General features: G+C 37.5%; 1 protein-coding gene across 1 annotated transcript in view; it reads right to left on the bottom strand.

Moving 5' to 3' along the window:
- Positions 1-26,612, bottom strand: part of LOC134538600 (potassium voltage-gated channel protein eag) — a 267,476-nt gene that overhangs the window by 185,670 nt on the left and 55,194 nt on the right. Inside the window, exon 3 of the mRNA XM_063380027.1 lies at positions 19,262-19,796. Within this exon, the coding sequence (XP_063236097.1) occupies positions 19,262-19,340 (79 nt within the window). The 5' untranslated portion in view covers positions 19,341-19,796. The remainder of the gene's footprint in view (positions 1-19,261; positions 19,797-26,612) is intronic.

Here is a 26,612-nt window from a genome sequence, read left to right as displayed (position 1 = left end):
CGTTCATCATCCTTGCATGTTTATAATAAATATTATTATCTCTGGTGTCTATCGTTTTAACACCAACCACAAGGACACTTTGTCATCTTGCCAGTGATTATCACAAGCTTGATCAGGATAATTTATTTTATTACGACGTTTCCTTCGTTTTGGTCTCAAGCCACCATCACAGTCTTCGCTCTTGCTTGCTTTTGGTGCTTCAGCACAGTACTCAATCATGTCATCCTTAGATGTGTCAGCACAGTCTTCGTTCATGTCAGCTTCTGATGTGTCACCACAGTCTTCAATCATGTCAGCATCACAAACTTGATCAGGATAATTTATTTTATTACGTCGTTTCCATCGTTTTGGTCTCAGACCACCATCACAGTCTTCGATATTGCATGTTTTAGGTGCTTCAGTACAGTACTCAATCATGTCAGCCTCAGATGTGTCACCACAATCTTCAATCATGCCCGCTTCAGATGATTCATCAAAGTCTTCGACCTTGTAAGCTTCAGATGGTTCTCCAACTTTCTCATTTTCATGGAGACGACTAGATATTGGAGTAAATATCTTTTCATTTCTAATGTGGTTACAACTTCCTGCGTTTGTTTTAAATTTTAAATTATTATCTTGATCCTGATCAGTAATTTTAGCATTAGCTTTTTCGCCTTCGTTCCTCTTCCGCGATGTTGTAGCCAGTCTTCGTTATCTTTATTCATCTTAATTGTACAGGTCTTGTAATGTCTATCCAAGTAATATCTTCTACCAAAGGATTTCTGACACTGACTGCAATGAAATGGTTTTTGACAAGGACCCAAATTACACTCGCTTCTTTCATGTCGTTTAGCATTCTTTCTCAAGGTAAACACCTTGCTACAGTATCTACAGTGATGACGTTTTGATACAGCAACAAATCCCGTTTCAGGATTCATATTAGTTACTGAGACTAATGCCAGATGCAAACTAAGAGTTTTAAATTAGATATATTACTTAAATAGAATTTTTTAATTATTTCATCAGCGAGAATTAATTTATCTCATTCAAAGGTACTTGTTGCAAGTAGTTCTGCTTTTCAACAACAGATGTCGCCACATGTTACTTGCAGGTAAATAATATTTAGTTCTTTTATGCGGGATGCGGGATGCTCACTAACGATCGCAAAAGAAGGATGGCTTCGCTAGACTCCAAGAAGAAGGAAGTTCGTCCATCCTGTCAGTGCTTCTTAGATTTCTCAGAGATTATTTGACTGAGTAATGATATTTTTTTTTAAATTTCCACCTGATAAAAATATTACAAGTGCTGATTTATTGGCAGAATTTCAATAATTAAATGCAACCTTGAATAAAAAATGACATGACTCATTAAGTAAAAAATTCTTCATGCAGAGATAAATTCCTCATCGGTAACCAGAAGCACTCGGAGAAAACCATCAGATGCCTAGTCAGGAATAATCAGAAGCACCCAGAGAAAACCACCATAATATTGTCAAGAATAATCAGAAGCACACGGAGAAATACACCATAATACTGTCAAGAATAAACGGGAGCACACGGAGAAATTCACCATAATATTGACAAGAATAATCAGGAGCACACGGAGAAAACCGCCACAAGTTTTCTTTCGTATCATAAAATTTCAGGAAAAAAAAATTAAAAAAAATTAATTAATAAAAAATTAAAAATAAAATAATAAAATACATAAATATATTCTGCTAGCTTGTGAACTTCTCATTGTTGAACAAACATAGAGTTCTAGTACAAGCCAGAATTTCATGTATTTTTTTTATTTTATTTTTTATTTATTTATTATTCAAGGTCAAATTTCAAGGTCAAGGACAAATTTCAAGGTCAAGGTCAAATTTCAAGGTCAAGGTCAAAGTTCAAGGTCAAGGTCGAAGTTCAAGGTAACTGTCAAAGTTCAATGTCAACAGTTGAGGACAAAGGTATGGTGACCAGATAATTATACTAACATGGTATCAGCACACACTAGCAGACTACAACAAGATGGTGATCTTCTGCGTACGAAGACAAGATGGCGGACATGACGTCATACCAGCTGATGGTAAATACCTTGTTATTGGTGTTGGTAGGTCAGTCTGTAGGTGGCTTCTGTGGAGGAAGGATCTGATGTTTTATTTTTATTTTTTGCCCTCACCGGTTTCGAACCAAGGACGGGAATCGATATAATCAATCAGAATTCTATTAAGTTAATTTTTTGATAAATTTTGGTATTTTTCCCGATTTTCTAACATAATAATTACGGATTTCCAAGATGGCGTCTAAATTTCAAGATGGCGACCGTAACGATAACTGCAACAGTGGTTTTTAAGATTTTTATTTAATTCGATCAAATAATTTTTTTAATAATTTTTAAAAATTTTCCCGATTTTCTAACATAAAAATTGCGGATTTTCAAGATGGCGGGGGTAACGAAAATTGCAACGGTAACATCATAATCCTAAAAGAGGCTTATCGGAGGCTGTAGTTAAGGATGCTTAAGCCTATATCAGGAATTTGTGTTCTTTCTAAGGCAAAAGACATTTGTGGTTTTTCGAAATCCTAATTTTTCCTCGAAACGGGAATTTTTCCCTCGAAAACGGGAAATTTTCCCTCGAAAACGGTAAATTTTGAGTCATTTTGAGTCAATTGTGAGGAATTTTGAGTCAAAGATGGCCGCTGTGACGTCACAATCCAAGATGGCGGACAGACAATCACAATCCACGCGCCGGCCCCGGGCGCAGAAAATACATTCGTAAACTACTTAAGTAATTCTCTGATTGGCTGTTGAGTGTTGAGAATAGCCCTATAAACAGTCATTTTGCAAACAAAAAGAAGAAGATTGAGAATTTTCCTGGCACAAGTTAGTGTAATATTTCACCGACTGCGACAAAGAAGTTGAAGAGTTGATTATTGTATTGGTTTAAAATTGATGCTGAAGGAAATAAATAGGATCCACAAACATTCATTTGATTACAGTAAACAATCGGTTTTGGAGTTGAACACACTTTATAACAACTGCCGTTAGTAAACAGGTTTTCTTAAACCTATTCACATGAAGTAGTTTGGCGTAGGGACATCGAAAGTAACCCAAGGAACGGAGAAAATATATAATTTTATCGGTCTGCCTACCCATTACCTAATGTACAGATTTTCAAACACCACAGTTTAAAAAAATAATAATTGTCTAAAGACTGTGAACGTTACCATGGTCATAACTGTAAACATTATCTGCGCGAATCATAATTTATGAGGTTTCCTGTAAATTCTATCTGCAATAGTCGTATTTTTTGTCGTACTATCGGGGTAAAATCAGGCGTTAAAAAAGATTTGTGCACTATGTACGCGCGTTATAGATTTTATTTCTTTTTTCATTTGAGACATTGAACTATTTTGAAATTTATTGTAACAAAATTTTTTTTTATAAATACTCAATATTCAATTTTAATATAGTAATATGTATAAAATATTTTTTTATTTAATAACTAAATCTATAAATACGCTAAATGTTAATTATAATTGATTCATTTTAATTATTTATTAAATTATAATATATTAATTTATAATTTATAAATCAAATAAATTATGCGTACGGGAACATAACATCGCTTATATAAATACGAGTACACTTGAATATACACTTGAAAAAGGTTATGAACACAATTTCTATGGCTAATATTCAGAAAACAAATAAATGCTTTTATATTATGGACTAGTATTCAATTTCAATCACTAAATTTCTGAACGCGACTCACATATAGTTCCACACCTCGCTAGAATTTGCTACCGGAGCAGCAATGTAGACTATCTAATCATTCTATTCACAGAGCTAAAGGCTAAAAAATAATGAAACGTCTACAATAAAAACTAAAAAGACATGGGAAAATACCCCTGTTTAGACCTGATTTTTGACATGGAATTTTATTAAAATAGTTACTAAAAATCTAATACTATATATGTAGTATCCGCAAACGTTAGATGACTAATATAGTATTAAGTATAAAAGAATTGTTGAATTGTTATAAAGTTTTATTACCTTTGCGAATTCATGTAAATTCATTTCCTAACAAACTTAATTAATTTAATATTAATTTAAGTAGAAATATAGGAAAAGGCCTATCTAGTATAAAAAATAATCAATTCAATGGACTGAACTATGTATTTAATAATATTATAGCAATACAATAAACAAATAAAATGTATACATATATATGTTTAAGCACAATTTGTATAATCAAGTAATCTATAATTTTAAAAAAGGTTTTTAAAACATCCACTCCCGAGGTTTTCATCACATTCCTTATCTGATACCCCGCCTTCTATACCACTGCTCTACGAAGCCTGACAGAAGATTGTAAGAAGAATATGTATCATGCAACTATAATGTAGCGCGTGACTGTGAAATTGTGGGAGGAGGGCGCGTCTCCAATCCTGGGTCCAGGGCCCCCACCCCTTTTTTTTTATTCGGTAATAAAAAATTTAAATTAATATTTTAATTATGTGGTTTAACTCTCTGGCCAGCTATATCTAGCGGTGCGCCATCTATCGTGTCGGTTTGAAGCACTGCGGGGTTGTTCGAGGAGTCGCCGCCCGCTGGGGAGAGGCGCTGGCGTCGCTGGGAGGTCCGTGACCCCGAGCGTCGCGGCGTCTGGGCGTCAGGACGGCCTGGCGCCTCTCCCATAGCACTAGGGGCTGCCGCGGGGCGGGAGGATGTTCGCCGTCGCAGCGCGAGGGGAGAGAGGAGGGTCTCTATTGTGGCCTACATCCAGCCTCCCAGCCAGCCAGTCGCACTCCGCTTCTCCCACGCACGGGAAAAAGGAGTTGGGTGGTAGGGGGGTGAAAAAAACGACGAAGGAGTTTGTCTCGACCTTCTCCCACCGCGCTCCTGAAATCGTAACTCAGCACAGCGCGGGTTCGAGAACACCACCCAGATCACACACGACACCTCAGGGTCACCGAACATCCTTTATCTACATCGCCGTTAAAACCTAATATATCTATTTTTCACAACTCCAGGTAGTCCGCGGCCTGTGACTCTACGCCCGGATATGGCACTCGGACATCGAGGTCCGTCAGTGGCTGTGACGACAGTGCAGTTGCAGCTTGCCCCTGCGGCGGTATAGCCTGATTGAGCAACAAATCTGAGCAAGTCTGAACACTGGTGGTCTCGGGCATGTGTCGTTTTGCCTAAAGGCGTTTTGCCTAATTTTAGGGAAAACGCCGTTTAGCAAAACTCCGTTAGGCAAAACGCCGTCAGGAAAATCACCGTTAGGAAAATCGCCGTTAGGCAAAACTCTGTTAGGCAAAACGCCGTTAGGCAAAACGCCGTTAGGGAAAACGCCGTTAGGGAAAACGCCGTTAGGCAAAACGCCGTTAGTAAAATCGCCGTTAGGCAAAACTCTGTAAGGCAAAACGCTTTTTCCTCTTTTAGGCAAAACGCTTTTTTCTCATTTAGGCAAAACGCCATTAGCCAATTCGACGTTAGGCAAAACGCCTTTAGGCGAAATGACTTTAGGCAAATCACCGTTACGAATTCATGTTTAGGCATACCGCCTGTAGGCAAATCGCCTGTTACTCGTGTTCTCCTCCGGCCTCTACACTAATGCACCTCTATTCCCTTGTCGCCTTCTTACATCTCTGGGGGTTTATTCTAAGTTTCCAGCGTTTTCTATCGGAACATTTCGATATCGATTCCGACATATAGCTCTTTGGCCGATCGGCAACACACGGTTCCGAACGATCGTAATCGAAAGGTACTGAAATTGCTATTCTAAACGCGGTATCGTTACGAGGCCTAACTATCTCGGCAAAGTTCGGGTTACGATTTCCCCCTCTACAATTTTTCTGGCAGCGAAGATGAGATTTGAAAACTGAAACATAACAACAAAAAACACTTCATATTTCTAACAAATTTATAAATAAAAACACAGAGTTTATACGGCAATATACTTTCCAGATGTTTCAATGTTGATAAAAGTATTTATAAAAATCTTAAGTAATTTTAAAAGTGCTCGAGCAAGCGAAAACATGTTTATTTCTTAAATTATTTTTACGGGATATTTGGTGTGAAATGTTTGGAGTTGTTTGCACGTGGTCGGTCATTGTATTATTGAAATAATGGCTGCTCGGCTATCTCGTGTGAGTGAGAGGCAAATTAAAATGTTGGTTTATTTTATGGAGGAGCACCCCGAATTCTTGCGGAGAAAATTTTAATCGAATTTCACGACTGCAACAAAATACACACGCTGAGTTATTTTTGAAACTTTTGATATCTGAAACAGGCGAATAAATTATGAATATGTATTTTGGAAGTTGGGTTATTTTTCAATTTACTTGTATAAAATCTTCGTTATAATATTGTTATTATAGAAAGACGTATTTACATTCCCACTTAGTTATTATGTATCTGGAGCACTACTTACATTACGTAATTATTGTAACTTAAAGCGGTAACTAGGTAAGGACTCATCCGAAAGAAGGCAAAACTAAAAAAAACGGAATGCATTTATTTTACTTATATAAGTCATATCAAATCATTCTATAAAACGGCATTGTGATATATATATATATATATATATATATATATATATATATATATATGGTTAGAAGTAGCTTCCATATGAAGAAATACTTTCGTGACTTTGGGGAGTATTCAAGTAGTTGGCCTAACAGTTACTAGATGGCAGGGATTGCGGAAGTGCGAGGCAGTAGCGCGCAGCGGCCGGTAGGACTACTGCAACACTTAATCGGAATTAAGTTTCGCGTCCATTACCGTTTCCTGAGTGGTAACAGTAATTACTGAAGATATTTGTACATGTATTATGGATCAATATTTTATACATAATAAATGTACAAATATCTTCAGTAATTACTGTTACCACTTGGGAAACGGTAATGGACGCGAAACTTAATTCCGATTAAGTGTTGTAGTAGTCCTATTCGCCGCAGCGCGCGCTACTGCCTCGCACACCCGCAAGCCCTGCTGCCCTCTCGTGACTGTTAGGTCAACTACTTGAATAGGACCCCAAAAACATACATATTCAATGCTACTGGGAAAAAATTTCCTTTTACAAAATATTAAACACAATTGACTCCTACGTAAAATATCGTAAATATAGATCACGCCCAAAAATGTACTATTTTCGACCATGTATAACTATTTGTGTACACATAAATCGTGCATCCGCCATGATTTCAACTGGCTGCTAATTCCCGATCGGCAAAGGCTTTTCGACAGCAATTGTATACTCGAAACATACCGATCGTTGGCTTCCGAGAATCGAAAGGTTCCGAGTTGATGAAAGTATCTTAGAATACCATATTGTAGAAAGCTTCCGATAATCGTGGAATCACGATCGTGAACTCTTTTCCGAGAAACTTAGAATAAACCCCCTGTTTTGTTTCCCGTTGTTTCGACACTAGTTCCGATTCCCCTTACCAGGGAGGGGGGAAATTTTTTCCCGTACTTTTACAAAGGATTCATATGGAAACCAGCAAGTTATAAGTTATAAAAAAATTTAATACCATCATCTGTAAGGTGTTTTACAGTGTTGGTTCGAAGTCATAATTAAAATATAGTTTTATATAAAGGCATGCAATAATACTGATCTTGTTTTCTCGCTTGCTGCGCGAAGGAATCGCTCTTTTCGAAATTAGCAGAGGGTGGACCAGTAAAAATTTTATTTGGCAACAGGACGGAGCCCCTTCCCATTGGATTCTCTTTGTACGAGAGTGGTTTAAAAGTCGAAGTCCCTGACCGTTGGATTGGTCGTAATGGTCGAGACGACAGAGCTCTTTTTCGCTGGTCTGCACGTTCACTTGACATAACGCCACGCGATATTTTCTTTTTACTTTGGAGCTTTAGAAAATATCGTGTCTACGTTCAGCCGCTACCTAATGATTTGCCGTAGTTGAGACGCAGAATTGAAGAGGCTATTTCTTCCGTTACTACGGACTTGTTAACCAAAGTTTGGGAAGAATTAGACTTTAGGTTGGATATATGCCGTATAACTAAAAGTGCATTTATTGAACATTTTTAAGAAAAACTAGGTTCGTTTACCTTCAATTTGATTTATGATTTGTTGTAAAAGTATAAATTAAACTGTTATGATATACAATGGAAATTGGGACAATCTTTTCATGTACACCGTGTAGTTTCAAAATAATTGTATATTTATATTGAAATGTATTCAAGCTTACATTTTCAAACCATGGGAAAGAAAAACTAATATTTAATAATTGCACTTTATTTTGTTTTATTATGCTTGCAAATGTGTGCAGTTAGTACTGGAACGGTATTCGGGCAACGGTTTACAAATAACTTTGACTATTGGAGGTACCAGGACAACACAACCCGTAAATGCCCGGGTGAGAATCAGAAACCAGTATTACTGCGAACACTATTTTGCAGTGATACAGTTATGTACAAGTATCTGTAATTTTACATGAATATTTATGCTCCACTTAACAAAAAAAAAATGTACTGCGCACAATGTCGAGAACGGCAGTAGGCCCCATAATTCAGCAGTTTCGTGAATATTTGGGGTGATATATCACATTTATTACCACCGGCTCAGGCCGTGAATATTCAGCCGTCTGGTGGCACATACTGTGTTCGCTGATAACAGGATATCATGTGATTCAAATAGAATAGGATATTGCGCGCAACCTCTGCTTTATACTAGAGCACAGTTCCGTTGTAACAGTAACACTCTAGATACGTTTTTTTATATTATTTTATCAAAATATTGCAAAAAGGTATCTTATGAGTTAAACAAATTTCAATCGTACTTTGAAATAAGAAGCATCTTTAGTAAAAAAATATATAGTTTCTAAACTTTTCTTAGGGCCTTAATAGTAGGTTCATATAATCATAAAATTATTGTACCAGGTTGTTATCGACTGAAATAGTTTTTTATTTTAGGTTGAAATTCCAATACTTCTAAAACAAAAAATTCTCACAATTAAAAATAATGAAAGAGTAATGAAATAGATATAAAATTTGTTTTAAAAATTTCTCCACGCAAATCATTCTATCGCTGGTACTTAAAATCGGTGTCCACTATATTTTAAATGCATTATACTGTAATTTTTTTGTAAATGGAACACAAACATTCATGTAAAATTACAGATATTTTTACATTTGTTCATTTCCATGAAAACTATATCACTACAAAACAGTGTTCGCAGTGTTCTTACCCGGGCATTTATGTTTTGTGTTGTTCCAGCACCTCTAGGTAATAGTTAAATTTATCTCTAAATCGTTTCCTGAAAATCTTTCCACAATAAACTGCGCACATTAATAAGCATAATAAAACAAAAGAAGGTCCTATTATTGAATATTAGATTATCTTTTCAGTGGTATGAAAAAAAAATATATGCTTGAATGAAACATCAATTAAATAATAAAATTTTGCGCCAAGTGTAGAGAACATTTTGACATTATTTTTTGAAACTGCAAAACATTTTTCTACAATCTCTTTATATTTTTAATCTGAGATTATTGAAACCGATGGGGGAAAAAACATTGGTTGCCTGTAAATTCGGTTTACGGACGATAGTTTAACGTGACAACGCAATAACAAAACATTGAAGAAATGATTGCATACTTTTATGAATAAAATTGAATCATTTTTATTGAATAATCAGTATTTTGTATGGATACAACGAAGGAGTGAAATGAAATCTACAATTTAATTGATAAATTTACTTTTATTTGCACTCATTAATTCAAATATGTTTATTACTTTAGCGAAGAGATTATTTTAACTATAACTGTTAATCTGTGTTATTCTGTTAAGGATAGGACGATGATAGTGAAAAGTAGGAAACGAATGGGAGTGTTTCAAGTTTAATGTGCCTCGAAAAAGTCAAATCGATGGTTCTTCCAATCGAGTGGAAGAGAGATAGATGCGGTGCAAGCGTACAATGTGCGTAACGGGACAATGTGCGTAACGGGACACTTTTTCGTGCTTGCAGCCGGAGTTCATCGATTTATTAGACGTTGTCACGTCAAAAAGTTTAATATTCCCTTTAATGTCGATGTGAGGGGTGTCGGTGCGTGGCGTTGGCGATCCTGAGAGGGTGAGTTGAGGTCGTTACGTCATCGCGCGAAGGGGAAAGGAGGGGGCCCGCGGTATTAACACCCGCAGGGGGTTCGACCGCGCCTGCCATAACTGCTCCCCCAGGATAGCCAACTGTCCAAAAATTGCTTCACGACTCCGCACGTCCACCAGTCATCTCACATAACTACAGTCCTGTAAAATTCGCGTATTCATTTCGCGATAGGATAGATTCCAAATACTTTTGAGATTATTTTGCTTCAGTGATTGGGCCACACAGTTTATCTGAAGGACTCCGGGCCAATGAAAAATCTTTAACAGAAGAATTAGCGAATCACGATCATTCCAGTCAACAGGTGTTACGAGTCGGTAACCAATCAGCAGATGTAATTTGCACGAGTGCATAGAGGATAATGGAGTCTATCCTTTAGGGATTTGAAATCGCGAATTTTTCCGGTCCCTACTTATATCATTTCACAAACCAGAAAACCACCAGTCCGTAAGAATACTTCATTGCAACAGTTTCCTTCAGCAAATGGTGAGTCTTTGTCTGGTATATGCCCCGGATACAAAGCTCAGCCGTATATCTGACACTGGCTCAGATCAATCGCTTAATGAAGCAACCTCCAAGCAGCCATTGCTGACTGACCAACAGGGATGTCATCATCGCCAGTGGCGGACCCCAGGGGCTGAGCACCCGAACTTGGCATCGAACCCCGAGGCCCGAGAATGCAGCCCCTAACCTCCTGTCTTGTGTCCGTAAACAAGTTTTGACGGGGATTGTGAAATAAAATGACTTTGGAAATTCGCCGCGACACTTGGTGACTACAAATGGCCAGAGTTAAATTTAATTTAACTTCGACGGAAATTACGTTAAACTCGTGTGTTGTCCAGCCCTCCTTGGTTTTTTTTTGGGGGGGGGGGAGGGGTGATTAAATATTTAGCTGAGCAGCTGGTCTTAACTGCTCAGGTTATCTTGTTGATGTATTTTATGACCCTGAAACGCTAGGTAATCGTCTGAGAAAAAAGGGGGGTTGTCTGTAAAGTCGGTTTACGGACGATAATTTTACGTGATAACGTCATAAGAAAACATTTTATTGAAAATTGCATACTTTTTAATTTTCAAATATTATTTACAGTTTTTGCAAATTTAATTTAAATAATTTGTTTAAATATAATCACGAACAATTAGTTTAAAAAGCCCGCCTTAACCAGTTTGATATTATAGAAGATTTTGTCGCACGGTGGTTGGCCGGTTCTTGCACTCTCGGTTCAGGCGGAACGTGACAATTTTTCGTGCGTGCAGCCGGCGTTCATCGATTTATAAGACCTTATCACGTCAAAAAAAGAACCAGAAGACACAAACAATGTGCTTGCGAGGCTGGGTGGAATGCAAGCTGGTAAATCGCTAACCATCGCATGCAACATTTTCCTAGTTTTCGTCTACCTGCGACTGATAGTTATCTAGCGTCTCCGTACGCGCCTTAAAAAGGGGGGGTGGCTGTGTAATACGTGTACGTATCAGGTAATATTTTCTATACAAAATATATAAAATAAGCTATATTTTTATATTTTAACACAATATTCTGTGCTTGTTGCGTAAAGGGGGTTAAGTCACAAATGGTTAATACATAGTGATTTGAATTCTTTATTTTTAAAATTTATAAGGAATATTAGAGACATTATATTAAAAAACAATGAGCTTCCAAAGTTCTAAAGCAGTTAATAAAGTTAAAAAAACTGACTTCAAGAAACCTGATAATTTTCAATTGCAATTTTCTCAAAACTATGATTTCGGACTTAACCCCTTTTATGCAACAAGCACAGATATATTCACTGTAACTACTGTAGTTTATACTAATGTTTTATACATGCAATCGATAGATTTTTGACGAGAGATGACGATTGAAACCCAAACGAACGTCGTAGCTTCTCCGAATCTAAAGTTATACTAAATCTAAATCTCGAAACCGCAGCCAAAATGACCTCAAAATGGCGGCGCTTCCCCCCTCCACCGCGTGCGGTGCGTCACAGTCCTCACTTAGTGTGACGAATTCTTTGATCCTTTAGCTGTCCAGAGGTGTAATTAAATTTTTGGATGAAGATGGTAGATGTGTAGCTGCAACACCGTACTATATCCCCCGATATTTGTTATCGTTTTTTTTTTGACGTGACAACGTCTAATAAACCGATGAAAGCCGGCTGCACGCACTAAAAAGTGTCCCATTACGCACATAGTACGCTTGCGCCGCATCTAGCTCTCTTCCACTCAACTGTTTATAAAGTTAAGTGAAAAGTTAATGTGGTTTTCATTGCTTATTACAACAACAATTTCGGCAATAAAGGTTAATTATTCTTGCATTTTCAAAATCTGATTACTAGTATAATTTGAAGTTATTATTAAAATAAAAATGATTCAATTTTATTCATAGAGTATGCAATATTTTCATCAATGTTTTGTTATGACGTTGTCACGTTAAACTATCGTCCGTAAACCAACTTTACAGACAGCCATATTTCTTTAATTGCCTTCCACCATGGAAGCAATTTTTAAAGACGTATTCACGTCAAATAAAATCCCGTTGACGTTCGATTACTTCAGAATACTCCATTGTGACGTACTTTCGATCGTGTAACTCATTCGTAGGTTCATAGATGGCAGCGTAGTCGGTGATTGTATGCCAGGTGCAGAGATGCAACGCTGAGTTTCCAGTCTTTCAGATACACGACAGTTGGTGCCAAGAGCCGTGGAGTAGCGACCACGCATCGAAGCAACATTACCATCGCGTTCCCCCGACGCGTGAAAGAGAGAAAATACTTAAGCGAGTCATCCTGCACAGTTGACAATCATAATTTTGTCATTTACACTGTAATATTGACCCACGTTTCGTTAAATGATCCTAAATGACGCTTTTTTTCTGTTGAAAAACGGCAGACATCATTTTTAGACTCTAGTACGTTTTTTCCCGGGTTGTTTACCAAGCGCCTGTACTCAGGCTACACGCATTACGTTCTCGACGTTCGTGATGCCTATGTCCCAGGCGTCCGTTCCATTCCCAGGCGGCGAACTTCTATGCCGAGCGTGACTGAATGTCGAATAATGTGAAAATGTGAAGTAGATATTGGTAAACTAAAACTGTCAATAAAAACTTTTTTCTCGTGATTTTATTATTTTTTTCTTAACGACCAAACGGTTCTTACTTAACGGACATCCTTCGTACACATAAGTACACGCCAAATTTTTTTTTCCTCTTTACCTTCAAAAACCTTTATCCAAAGTTCTGTGACGTGGGAAGGTACTTTCTGTTGGCACTAACCGCTCAGTCGTTGTCGTCGGGAAGATCGTTAATGCGAGCAGAGACGAAGTTCGCCTGTGCCAAAGCTTTTGTTCGGCACTATCGACCATTTGGCTCCTCTCAGTTTGAAGAGCGAACCTCCATCTCTGATGGAATCTCGATTATTCTCCAGAATGTCTTCCCGTCTGGCGCGCGTTCTTGCGGTTTTCCGAACACAGGCCTACGTCGCGGCGACGTACCGACGTAACAGTTCTCGTGTCGCTATGTGACTATTTTCCCCAATTTACGTTTCGTTACGCTCTTTACGACGTCATCGTCTCGACACACCCTATTTGTAGATGGCGGATCCAAGATGGCGGATCCAAGATGGCGGGTCCAAAATGGCCACCAGGGTCAAGGTCAAATGTCAAGGTCGCGGTCATCCAAGATGGCCGCCGTCACGTCACAAATCCAAGATGGCCGCCGTGACGTCAGAGCAATCGGCAGGCTCCACGGCTCACAGTGCCACAGCCAGCAGCCAGGGCTCGGACCGTCATTCACATACTACTTATTTTCTGTACAAAATATACGGAATAAAAAATAGACGAGAAAAAAATCTGTACGCCTATTAGACTGCAACAAGGTGTACGCGCAGCAGCGGATTAATTCTTGTGATTGGCGGCCGTCTGCGAGAAAAGTCGTTGCCGTATTTCACCGAGCCACTCAGCACGCATTTGCTTCCGCACTGAACTACCGTGATTGGTGTTGTAACACTGAACACGTACCTTGTAGAAACCCACCCAATCACGAAACACAGACGATGCTACAGTGTTTTAACATTCAGCTAGTCTCGGAATCTTTTCGCGAAATGTGCATGCTGTAAATAGGTTTCACTTTAGTAAACATTTTTTTATATATAAATTTAACATGTTTTTATGTTTTTAACGATTTGACAGTCACGCGGGCTCGATAGATGCGTACAGGTCATTAGGTATCCAATGGAACGCTGAAGATTCCATCTGGTGGAGAGGCATTGAATGTATGCTCTAAGCATGGCTTCCGAAAAAAAAATTGGTCAGTTAAATCATGTTATCGTGTAAACTGGTCTCAAACTCGACGGTTTCAAAGCAACGCGAGGTGATTTTGTTCGTGAACATCGTCATTCAGGGGGCGGCTCCAGCTCGGGGCGTTTTCATTTTACTTGTTTGTCTAGTTTTATGTTGAAAATAAGGACATAAATGGGGGAAAATTAAATTAAATTTTGAAGTGAAACTTTTTTGCTTACAATTTTCAAGCTTTACGAAAATTCCGATCGTATGAGGGAAATAGGTACGTGGTGGGGGAACCGGTAGTGGAGACTTCCATGCTTGCACAATCGCATACTTGCATACTAGAATACTTGCACACTCGAATACTTTCATACTTGTACCCTTGCACAGTTTTACACTTGCAAACTTGCAAACTTGCATACTTGCTTACTTCCACACATGCACACTTGCATTCTTGCCTATTTGCATACTTGCTTATTTCCACACCTGCACACTTCATACTTGCCTACTTGCATACTTGCTTTCTTACACACATGCACACTTGCATTCTTGCCTACTTGCATACTTGATTACATACACACTTGCACACTTGCATACTTTCCTACTAGCATACTTGCTTACTTCCACACTTGCACATTTGTATACTTGCCTACTTGCATACTTGCCTACTTCCACACTTGCACATTTGCATTCTTGCCTACTTGCATACTTGATTACATCCACACTTGCACACTTGCATACTTGCATACTTGCCTACTTGCTTACTTCCACACTTGCACACTTCCATACTTGCTTACTTCCACACATGCACACTTGCATTATTGCCTACTTGCATACTTGCTTACTTCCATACCTGCACACTTGAATACTTGCCTACTTGCCTACTTGCTTATTTCCACACCTGCACACTTGCATATTTGCCTACTTGCATACTTGCTTACTTCCACACTTGCACACTTGCATTCTTGCCTACTTGCATACTTGCTTACTTCCACTTTTGCACACTTGCATAATTGCCTACATGCATTATTGCTTACTTCCACATTTGCACACTTGAATACTTGCCTACTTGCATACTTGCTTACTTCCACACTTGCACACTTGCATTCTTGCATACTTTCATACTTGCTTACTTCCATACTTTCACACTTGCATTCTTGCCTACTTGCATTCTTGCTTACTTCCACACTTGCACACTTGCATACTTGCCTACTTGCATACTTGCTTATTTCCACACTTGCACACTTGCATACTTGCCTACTTGCATACTTGCACTCTTGTATACTTGCACACATGCATACTTGCATTTTTTGATCTGCGATTTCAGCCAAAGAGAATTGTGATTTCTATACCTAATGTCATAATAGGCAAGAAGTTTCACTTCTGTTGCGCGTAAACTCCGCGCACACGTTTTTATTTTTATTTTCCTTTAACTTAATTGCGTTGGTCGATACCTATTTCAATTGATGTTTTTTTAGGAGAAAAAAATTCAAAGATTTTACTGCACGTACAATAACTTATGGGTAGAGACCTGCAAAATTCGCGGATTCATTCGGTGATAGCCTAGAATTCAACACATATACCTCTTAGATAATTTTGCTATTGGCTTACTGTTCATCTGGACAAATTTTTCAACCAGTTATAACCTCTCAACCAAAGACGGATCGAATCACAGACAAACCAGCTGAGACGACTTACAAGTCGGCAGCCAATGAACTTGCGTTATTTGCCCGAGTCTACAGGGGTATGTGCAGTCTATCCTGAAGGCCATCGAAACCGTGAATTTTGCAGGTCTCTACTTATGGGGGGGGGGGGGGTTAGTAATGTTGTTTGAAAGAGTAGGTAAAGGGCCTCCGTGGAAGTAAATAGCACAGGGTCCTGCGAAGTTTAGCGCCACCGCACTGCTGACAGTCACAGCAAGTTGATTACAAACACCGTTAACAGAACAAGTGGCTGAATAATACTACGTAAACCATTGGTACCGCTTTTCCAGAACTACCGAATAAAACAATCCACACGAGACAGACTATACAGGTGAACCAACTGAAGTTGGCAATGAAAAAAAATAAAAAGGCGAAACACATAGAACTGAAAAGGCACGATCAGTCACCGAGCTGAAAGAAACAATGCCCACACTTCCAACAATGTTGGGTTGGTCCATTCCGTTATTCACCGAGCATAACTGAGTTTTTGAGCAGGACGTATTCATTACAAAGGACATATGAAAGGGAGAGGGTAGCACAGAATTTTGGTTCGTGATTCAACGAACCCTTTTTTTTTTATAATACGACAATAATGTGTAGGTATTTTCGTCATGTTGCGTCATTCCAGTGCTATTACGCGGTCGGCAGACATAAAAGACCGCGAAAATCCATTGGTATACAAAGAAAGTTCATGCGCTAGTGTCACGCGCTATTGGGCAAAGGGGTGGAAAATAAAAAATAAAAAAAATAAAAAAAGTAAAAAAAGAGGGATGTTCAGTTGCAGTCGACCGCAGTGCGTCCTGTGTGACGTCACGTCCGGCTGACGTAGCAAAGGATAAAAAAAAACAGGCCATCTCCCGCTGCTCCGTAAAAACGACGAAACGTTTCCTCTTTCTTTCCTGCGGGGAGGCTTGCGTTGCGAAGTTTTGGAAAATTACTTGCAGCCGGTCTACAAAATACGAAATCTCTTCCGCGATAAATGACTTTGAAGATGAGAAATGCTGCGTTTCGCTGATCTGACGCGCCGAGGCATAAAGATAAAGCGAATTTCGGTTCTCACGCTGCAACGAGGATCACAAAAACGTACATTGAAAGAAAAAAAAACTTATTCGTCAAAACAGAACCTACCAAGTTTTTTTTTTGTGACGACATAATAATATTTTAATCACAATAAATATTAGTGACTTGCTGTAGAACCTGGTTTCACACAAGTTGATAAATATTTTTAATAGAGAAATTATTCTATTAATAATTACCATAAGAAAACTTATATACAAGATGTATAAGTAGATGCAGGAAAAATTACCAGATTCATTTCGTAACAGGCTAATATTCAAATGCACATACCTGCTTTCGTTATTTGCTTACTTTTTTTTTATCTGGAGGGCTTTGAACCAATGAAAAATATTTAACCAAAGAAGAATTAAAATCACAGACAACCCAGATGAGTCGACTCACAAGTCAGCAACCAACGAACTGGCATTATTTGCCCGACTATACAGAGAACTGTGTAGTCTATGCTGAAGGTCATTGGACCCATTTATTTTTTTTCCAGTCCCTCCGTATAATACGTTCTTAATTGTTTACAGGAACTAGTTTTTGAAAGTTTTTTATATCGTGGAAAAATTTTAAAATATATGCTCAGTATAGATACTTATAGTATATTTACCTCGACATAAGGAAAAAATTGTAGGAAGCTTGTCATTACATGTTCGCAAGTTTGAAACAAACTTGATTCACTTTCACTAGTCTCCACAACGAAACCTCAACGCTACAAACCTTGAATGAAGTTTGTTTTCTCTGGATGATTTACCACGAAAGCCGGTAAGCATGAATTAATGCAAGGAGTTTTTATACGTCTCCATGACATGTCAAGTGACAAGCTCCCAATCAAAAATTCTACATTTGAACCGTAAATTTTGGGACATGCATCTTCCGGCGAGCTTGTGTCTTTTTATAAACGAATTAGTACCATCTTATTAGCTTTTCAAACAAAAAAAAAACACACAGCTTGAAGTACACTAACCGCCTTGCATTTTACGGCTTGACATGGCATATGACTTAGATTTTGCAACTCATTGATACATTTTTTTAATGATGTATTGATTACGAAAGTACACTGTAATCAAATTTATGTCACGTGTTCATCGGCACCTGCCCCATTTGGTCATCCCCCCCCCCCCCCCCCCCCCCCCCCCGTGACAAACTTGATTCTGCTAAAAGTTTCCCTAGGTGACTGCGATTCGCTTTTATTGCTTCATGGCGTTTCAAATAAGTTAATATCCAAATTTACAAGTATTCGCGTTGTAGACTGTCGCCAAACTATAACGCAAATCATGCAGTTTACTCACTACACAGGGAAAAAAAATTCGGTACTTTAACAAAAGATATTCCTTTCGAATTCAAGCTGCCAAGAAATAGTTTGTAATACTACAGGGAAAATATTGTAACTATGTACAATTCATGGCTTCGGTTATTTTTAATTATACGAAATAATTTTTTTAGAGATAATACTAAGTATTTTCTTAGGATATTCAACTGATGATTTTATATTTCAATTGATGTTTCATTCAAGCATAATTAGTTTTTAAAAAACCATGGGGAAAATAATTAATGCGCGCTATTAAAGGAAAGGTTTTACAAATAACTTCTAACTATTGTAGGTACTGGTACAACACGAAGCATAACTGCCCAGTATTCAGCGAAGGTGGTGTGTAAAATTTTTTTTTTTCATGCCATGTCATGCCGTAAGTTTTTATGAACTGCTGAGGTCTGCGTTTTGATGACGAGTGTGGGGTAGGGGGTGGTGGGAATCCGAACCCAGTATATTCAGCGGAGGGGGTGTGTAAAAAAAATTGTTTTTCCATGCCATGTCATGCCGTGTCATGTCTGGGGTCTGCGTTTTGATGACGAGTTGGGGGGGGGGGGGGGTAATACGAACCCAGTATATTCAGCGAAGGAGGGTGTGTAAAAAAAATTTTTTTTTCATGCCATGTCATGCCGTAATTTTCTGGGGTCTGCGTTTTGATGACGAGTGAAGGTGGGGGGTGGGAGAATCCGAACCCAGTATTCAGCGAAGGGGGTGTGTAATATTTTTTTTTCATGCCATGTCATGCCGTAAGTTTCTGGGGGTCTGCGTTTCGACGACGAGTGGGTTTGCGGGGTGAGAAGGTGTGGGAGGTGTCGACTCACGCTGCGAGCTGGAGCGCCGGATGATGTTCTCGAGGAAGGTGTTCTGCGGCGCCACCAGGCCACGACGTCCTCCAGGCATGCTGGCGCCACCGGGGGTCCTGGCCAGCTCCTCCCTGGGGCGCAACCGCTCACAGGCGACTCCACCCGACGGGCGCGCGCGTTTCCTTCTTCTTCCTTCTCTTCCTCCTTCTGTCTCGCCGTCGCCTGCTCGTCCCCTTCCCCGCGACGGAATTGGGTGTGTGGTGGGGGGAAGAGGTTGAGGGAAGACGTCTCGGGGGTCGAACACCCTCTCGCCTCAACACGGGTGGGGGTGGTGGGGGTGGGGGTGTAGGGGACCGCACCGGTTACGCCTCGCCGCCGCTAGCCGCAGTCCAGGTGCTGGTGGCGCGCGCCGCCGGGCGCGGACATCTCGCCGTCTTCTTCGTCTTCGTCGCCGTCGTCGTCGCCGCTACCTGGGGTCCTCCGACGCCGCAGTGGTCGCCCGGGCGCCCGCGGGCCTTGCTTGCCGTCACTTCATGGCGCGCCTCCGAGCGGTCTGCGAAACAAGAACAACCAGTGAGAGAGATGGTGATGACGTTGTTCGCAGGCTTTCCAAGGTCATTGGCTTCTGGGGTTGTAGCCGCGTCCTTGGCGAACAATTCACCGACGTTTTCGGCCGACGTTGCAGCCGCCGTCGTCATCAGGGAGCAGGTTACCTGCTTAGCCGCGTCCTTGGTGAACAATTCACCGACGTTTCGGTCGAAAAGTTGGTAACTGCTCCCTGATGATGGCGACTGCAATGTCGACCGAAAACGTCGGTGCGTTATTCGCCAAGGAAGCGGCTAAATATGTAACTGCTCACTGATGATGGCGACTGCAATATCGACCGAAACGTCGGTGAATTATTCGCCAAGGACGCGGCTACAACCCAGAAGCCAAGCTACAACAGAGAGATAGGTTACACCACGCACCCAAAGAACATCACCTTAGTTTAAAAAAAAAAAAATGTTTTGTTTTTCGCTCACTGCAAGTTTTTCATAAATATATTAATTTAATACTAGCCTCATGCTCGGCATTGCTATGCCTCTTTCGGTTTCTTTGTAATTTGTTTGAATTAAGGTACACACATACAAAAGCATTTTTGAGTATCTCTCTACGTATCTATGTTTCTATCTAGGTATATCTCGAACCATCTCCCTAGCTATATCTCTCTATATATCTTTAAAAAACGGAAGGTATATATATATATATATCTCCTTTTCCTGTCACAGGTGTGACATAGGTATGTAAAAACACGCACGTATTCGCTTACAACGTTGTGTTAATATTTCAAAACCATCGGTGAAGAACTTTCAGATATTTAAGGTTTTGAACTGTCGAACATTAAAAATTTTTATTTTTATAGTTTAGATTCTAGAAGCACTAAGTATGTGTTAACCAGCTAAGGAAAATCAGAAAAGGAGGAATTTCTAGTGAGTGATCGCGATACAATTTGTTAAACAAAATTTATAATTATGGATGTTTTATTGAATTTTTATAAATTATTTTACCCACAAACCTCGAAACTGGGTCTTTTTTTAATGTGAGTAGTTTGTTTTAAACTTTTTTAAAATTATTAGCTCGTTGAAATTTTTTAAATCCAACAAACCTTGAACCTGTGCCTTTGGGAATGTAAGTCCAGTGTATCACAAGTTTTTTTTTTTAATTACTACCCAGTAATTATTCTTTCAAAATATCAGCAAACCTGTAGCCTGGAACTTTTGGAATGTATGGCCAGTCACTTTAATTTTATATTGGCTAGCTGGTAATTTTTCATACCAACAAACCTCAAACTTAAATATAATGGAATGTGCGCCCAGTATCTCACTTTTTTAAATTGGCTTGTTTTTAATTTTTTTTGACACTAACAAATTACAGAACTGGAATTTTTTTTTTTGGAATATGAGTCCAGTCTCTCCACATTTTTTTAATTATTTGATTTTTGATAAATTTTAACTTGATGATTTCAGTAATTGCGACAAGTGCTGTGACTTGTTAAGACAATTAGAAACATTACACCTATGTCCTACCTGGGTTTCGAACCCATATCCACTCGCATCGAATGCTGATTTGGATCCATCTACGCTACCGAAGTCAGGCTGAAATAATGTGGGGTAAAAATAAAATATATTTTGTAACTTCATATTTATCCTTTTTTTAATCCTTCAATACGTTCTTCTTAAACCAAAAAACAGTTTAGTATACTCTAAATACGCTGTTCTATTGCTAGGTGTTTTTCAATAAATATTTTTTATTAAGGTTGTTAGTTTATAGAGAATTTCTTTATAGTATTACAATAAAATTCAGTTTGTAACAAACAAAATTTTCAATTCTGTTATTTTAAAATGGAAATTCATCTCGCTTTTATACATACTAAACAGAGTATATCAGAATAATATAAACCCTTATCTTTAAGAGTTTTATGGTTTTAATTGTTTCTCTTTTAATATCAAATACTGTTCAAACATTCGTTAAGCAATCCGTTTTTATAGTGTAAAATTATTTCTTATTATTTTCATATTTAATATAAAATGTATTTCTATGGGCACTGACTCCATTCGCACTGGTTTATCTTTAAGTATATAATACCGATTAAATCAATGTCTCAGTTTTGAACGTTTATCGCTTATTTAGAATCAATAAACTACATTAAGTGGAAGACAGTTTAACGATACAAGGTAAAAAATGACAATAGCCATTTTTTCCATAAAACTATTGTGTAATACCCTGCGATAACGTTAGTTTCCGACTAACTTTAACACAAGACAAAAACTTTAACATAGGACCTAAAATAGTTTTAAAGAAAAATTTGTTCCTTCTATTATCCAAAGATAACTCAATTTATTGATTGACAACACATGTTTATCCACTATTTACTACAGTTTTTCTTAAAGCGTAAAAAAAATTATTTCAATTATTATTTTTAATATAAAATTTATGCTTTGTAAAAAAAATTCATACAGCTAAATAATAATATTCGCTGGAAAATGCGTCTCGTTTATTAAAATTTTGCAGGTTTTGCGCACAAAAATTAAAAGATTTTCCTATTACTCTTTGTATGATGTAAAACAGGGGAAATTACTAGAGTTCCCTTGTTTTAATTACTAGCTGGAAAGGAAGAAGAAAAGCACTGCCTCACAAACGGATAATTAAAACCGGTCCTTACCACTTAACCTGTGGATTATCTAATCAAAATAATTTATACCGTTAACTAAAGTTTGCTGCATTAAAAAAACAGGTAGATGAAAAGAAAGCTTTTTTTACTTCAAGGGACATCCCATATAATTAATTGGTTTGCTGTTAGCTTGCACAAACAATAGAAGTTAATTTGAATCATCATTTTGTACATACGTCATTGCTGGTTTGTTCTGTGTGTCATAAATAAAACCTGAAGAGCGGGCTGAAACATCAAGACTGAAGCTAACTGTGTTCGCCTGTGCTATCGTCGTTGTTTTTTCATGCCTGTTCAGTTCAATCGTTGGTTTTGCACGTGTCGCCGTATTGTCGGTTTAGTATCATCGTTGAGTTCCTCTGTGTGTCGCGGTGTTGCCCAAGGTTGTTGTTTGCCTGTATTTACGGTTTTTATTTCAACTGACTCGTCTTTGTCAACCCTCTGTGCTCGTCTGGTGCAGTGTTACTGTTCAAATTCCTTCCACGAAATTCTCTGTGTTGTCTTTACGTTTAACATTAGACGTCGGTTGATTTGCGCTTATTTACTGTGCTTTGTGTATTCGTGTTTGTTTGTTCTTTCCTAAAGTTTTTTTCTACAACATGCATAGAAAATTATAAATGGCTTTTTTTTTAAATAATTATTTTAATAAATCTTCACCGTTGAAATGATCGTTTAAAGACCGTATGGAGCTCTACTTGATGTGCGATCTTACCGTATCAATCTTCATTCAAGCTTGTATCAAGTTTTACTTTGATAATCATGACTTAGTTTCATTCGCAAGCTTGCGGTAATCTCTAATGAAGCTAGCCAAGTTAATTTTTCATGTCCACCTTCATACAAGCTTGGTCCACGCTGGGTGCAAGATTTGGTCAAGTTATTTCTTGCTTGATTCAAACTTGTCCCGGCACGCTTGCAGTAAATGCGTGGACACTAGTAAGCTTGATTCCGTGTTGTTTCAAGTTTGTGTGCTTGTTACTGACGCTTTCTATGTTTAGTTAAGCATCCAAATAGTACGTATGTAATAACATTTTGATCATTTTTGGTTAAATGACATTTTAGTAAAAATAAAATAAAACGTATTGTGAAAAAAATTAAATAATTGGTAGACGTAACATTGACCTAAAAAATGGACCTTATTTGTTATGATTCGTAGCTAACGATCATGACAAAAGGTATGATGAAACAACCTGTATTAGTATTGCAATTCCATGTATGGAGAAACTGAAGCCTGTCATGAAAATTTGTTGAAAATCAGCACAGGAAACCACGTTTTTCACTTGCAAAAATTATCCGTCAAATCTTTCTGCATTTTCTTTTGCGGATTAAAACTCAAAAGCACTTGATTTCAAGGTCATTTATGAAATTTTACCCAATATCCTAGACTGTGAAAATATACTTAGTATGGTAAAGAAATCGCAAAGGCACTTTTAACACTGTCGAATAGATGTGGTTATGAAAATGCGATTAAATAATTCTACAACTACCATTCTAAAAATTAATTTCATACTGTAGTTTGTTCTCTAAAAACATCCAGTCCACCTGAACGGTTCCATTTTTTTTCTTTCAATTTTGTTACAATTTTTTTTAGCCGATTTAAAGGAAATATACGTTTAATATGTGCAGAGCGCTAACACACTAGAATCTATTTCAACTGACGCTTATAAGTAATGTGAAAACTCTAACAGAAACTCAAAGGCATGTCTCAGAATATTATTCTTGTGTTATTGTTTTATTTTTCTGTCTGTCTGAATGGGTGTTCAATTTGTGGCAAGAACAGGGTGCGAAAGATAAATGAAGCAAAAACGCGCTTCCAAACGAGAGCAGTTTTATTTCGAGCAAAATAATTCTGCCACCATTCTGAGGAAACTGTTTTTGATAAACGGATATTTTTTTTTGTTTCGCTAACCTTTTCCTATTTTAAAAGTCACGCGCATAATTAATGTTCTTACTGTCATGCATAACTTTGACGGTATAAATTATAAGTGAGAATTCAACCAACAGACTTCTTCTGCAGGTTCATTGCAAAAATAAAAATAGGTTTCAAAAAATAATATACGTATTTTGTTCTAAATTTCTCCATAGGTTAGTACCTGTCAGACTTTGAAGTTTCAGCCAAACAACTATTTACTGCGTCTGGCTAGTGTTCAGTTTGATGAAGTTTCTAAAACCATTGTAAAACTCGTAATTGTCATATAATTATTTCATTGGAATAATTGTAGTACCTTTATTTTAAATAAATGTATATTTCTGACGTGTTTTTACTTCAAATTATTTCAAAGAAGTAATTTTACAACAGCAACAATTTTTGCGTTGATTGTTGGAATTTGTATCTATTAAACTTTATCCAGACGATCATGTTCAATATTAATTAGCTCTTGTGCCGTGTTCATTTATAAAACTGGAATTGTTGATATAAGTTAAATATTTTAATCATTGCTGAATATTTCTAATAGAATTTTAACTCTAATTCATTTTAACGTACGTTTTCACCGTAGAGTAGGTATTATAGATTGAACTGTTATCCTTTTTTGTAATTATTGTGCAAATGTATGCTCTTTTGTGTTGATAGCCTGTATAGAAAAATAAAGTATCACATAGTGGAGGCTCGTGTTACATCCTTAGCATTTATTGATTACACTTATATGACAGTTTCATAACGAATATTGAAAGTAATTTATTTCATAACTATCATGTCCGACATAAGCGAGAGAGAAATTTTTTGAAATGTTGTTACTTTTCAATCTTAAATTGGTAGCAGAAAAGGGCGAATCCTTCAGAATTGTCTCACTGACGTGAATCAATTCTTATTGCTGTCAATAGTCTTCTATAACCACATAAGTACATACCTCATCTATGTTGGCGGCAGTACTATAAATATGCATACCTACAAAAAGTGATATACATAAAGGAGATTCAGTGACTAATATATACATATGTGTATATATATATATATATATATATATATATATATATATATATATATTCAGAAATTAAACCTCGCAGGTTTAAACCATATGGCTACAGATGTTTTGCTGTCATTGTACCTGAGCAAACCGTCCGTGAATGTTTTTTTTTGCGTGGCAAGATCATAGTTGTTTATAAATGACGTAAGTTTTAAATTTTACACGCTTTATATTAGCTTCACCTGTATGTTTGTTTGTTTGTATGTTTGTAATCGACTCCTTTGGGTGCGATTTTGACCCACTTTAAACGGCCAGATTGCATTCAAACTTTGTAGATTTATCGAGGACCTATGACAATACACTAATTTGATAAGATTATTCCATTATTCAATTTGCAAAATAAGATTTTGGTCAATTTATATAATTAGCAGTTAAAGTTTTCTTGGTTTATTTGAATTTAGAGTCATTCCGAACCACTTTAATACCCCTCCCTTTCCTCCTTCCACTCTTTTCCTTCCATAATTTCGTTTCCAGGTATTTTAATCAGTCGCGAAATGTCACTACATCGAGGTTCTGGGAATACGCTCTCCATAATTCCCAGCGCAGAAGTCTGTACATTGTTCTCGGTACGTGCTGAAACAAGGTCACCAATTTTGCTTTTATGGGACGTAAATGTCTGTTGTTGAAAGTTCGCGACACAAACGAGAGGAGAAACAAACATACAAGCCCAAATAACATCACATGTACTGTATCTTGCACACATTTACCATGAACTAAAAACTCTTGTACGCATTCTGCTGAACTTATGGCTATAAAATCTTTCGGAATTGTTTCTTTGATCCTGAATTCAAGTATGAATATTTTGCTTTGTGTTATTTAAGCAAAAATATGTACACTTATAAACACAATAATTTAGGAATACACAACATTATAGAAATTATGTCTCATTCTCACCAACGATGTAACTATTTGTTATGTTGTAAACATAGACACGTGTACTGAACAACTACATTTTCAAATGCATTTAAATAATTGGAACTAGAATCAAATTTTTTTTAAATTGTCTGTTTGCCTGGTTGTCTGTTTTAATATACCCATTAAGATACGTTGGGTATTTATTAAACACATTTAATATGAAGAACATTTGTTACAATTTTTTGTGTTATTTAATACTTATCATAATAAAAAGTACAGGCTAAAGAAAAATTTAAAAAATTTAATAAACCAATAAGAAATTTAAAATTGTTAGCCTAGTTTT

This window comes from Bacillus rossius, chromosome 13, assembly GCF_032445375.1.
Source record: "Bacillus rossius redtenbacheri isolate Brsri chromosome 13, Brsri_v3, whole genome shotgun sequence".
NCBI lineage: Eukaryota > Metazoa > Arthropoda > Insecta > Phasmatodea > Bacillidae > Bacillus > Bacillus rossius.
Note: the sequence above shows the minus strand (reverse complement) of the source record. Positions and strands in the feature narration are given on the sequence as shown.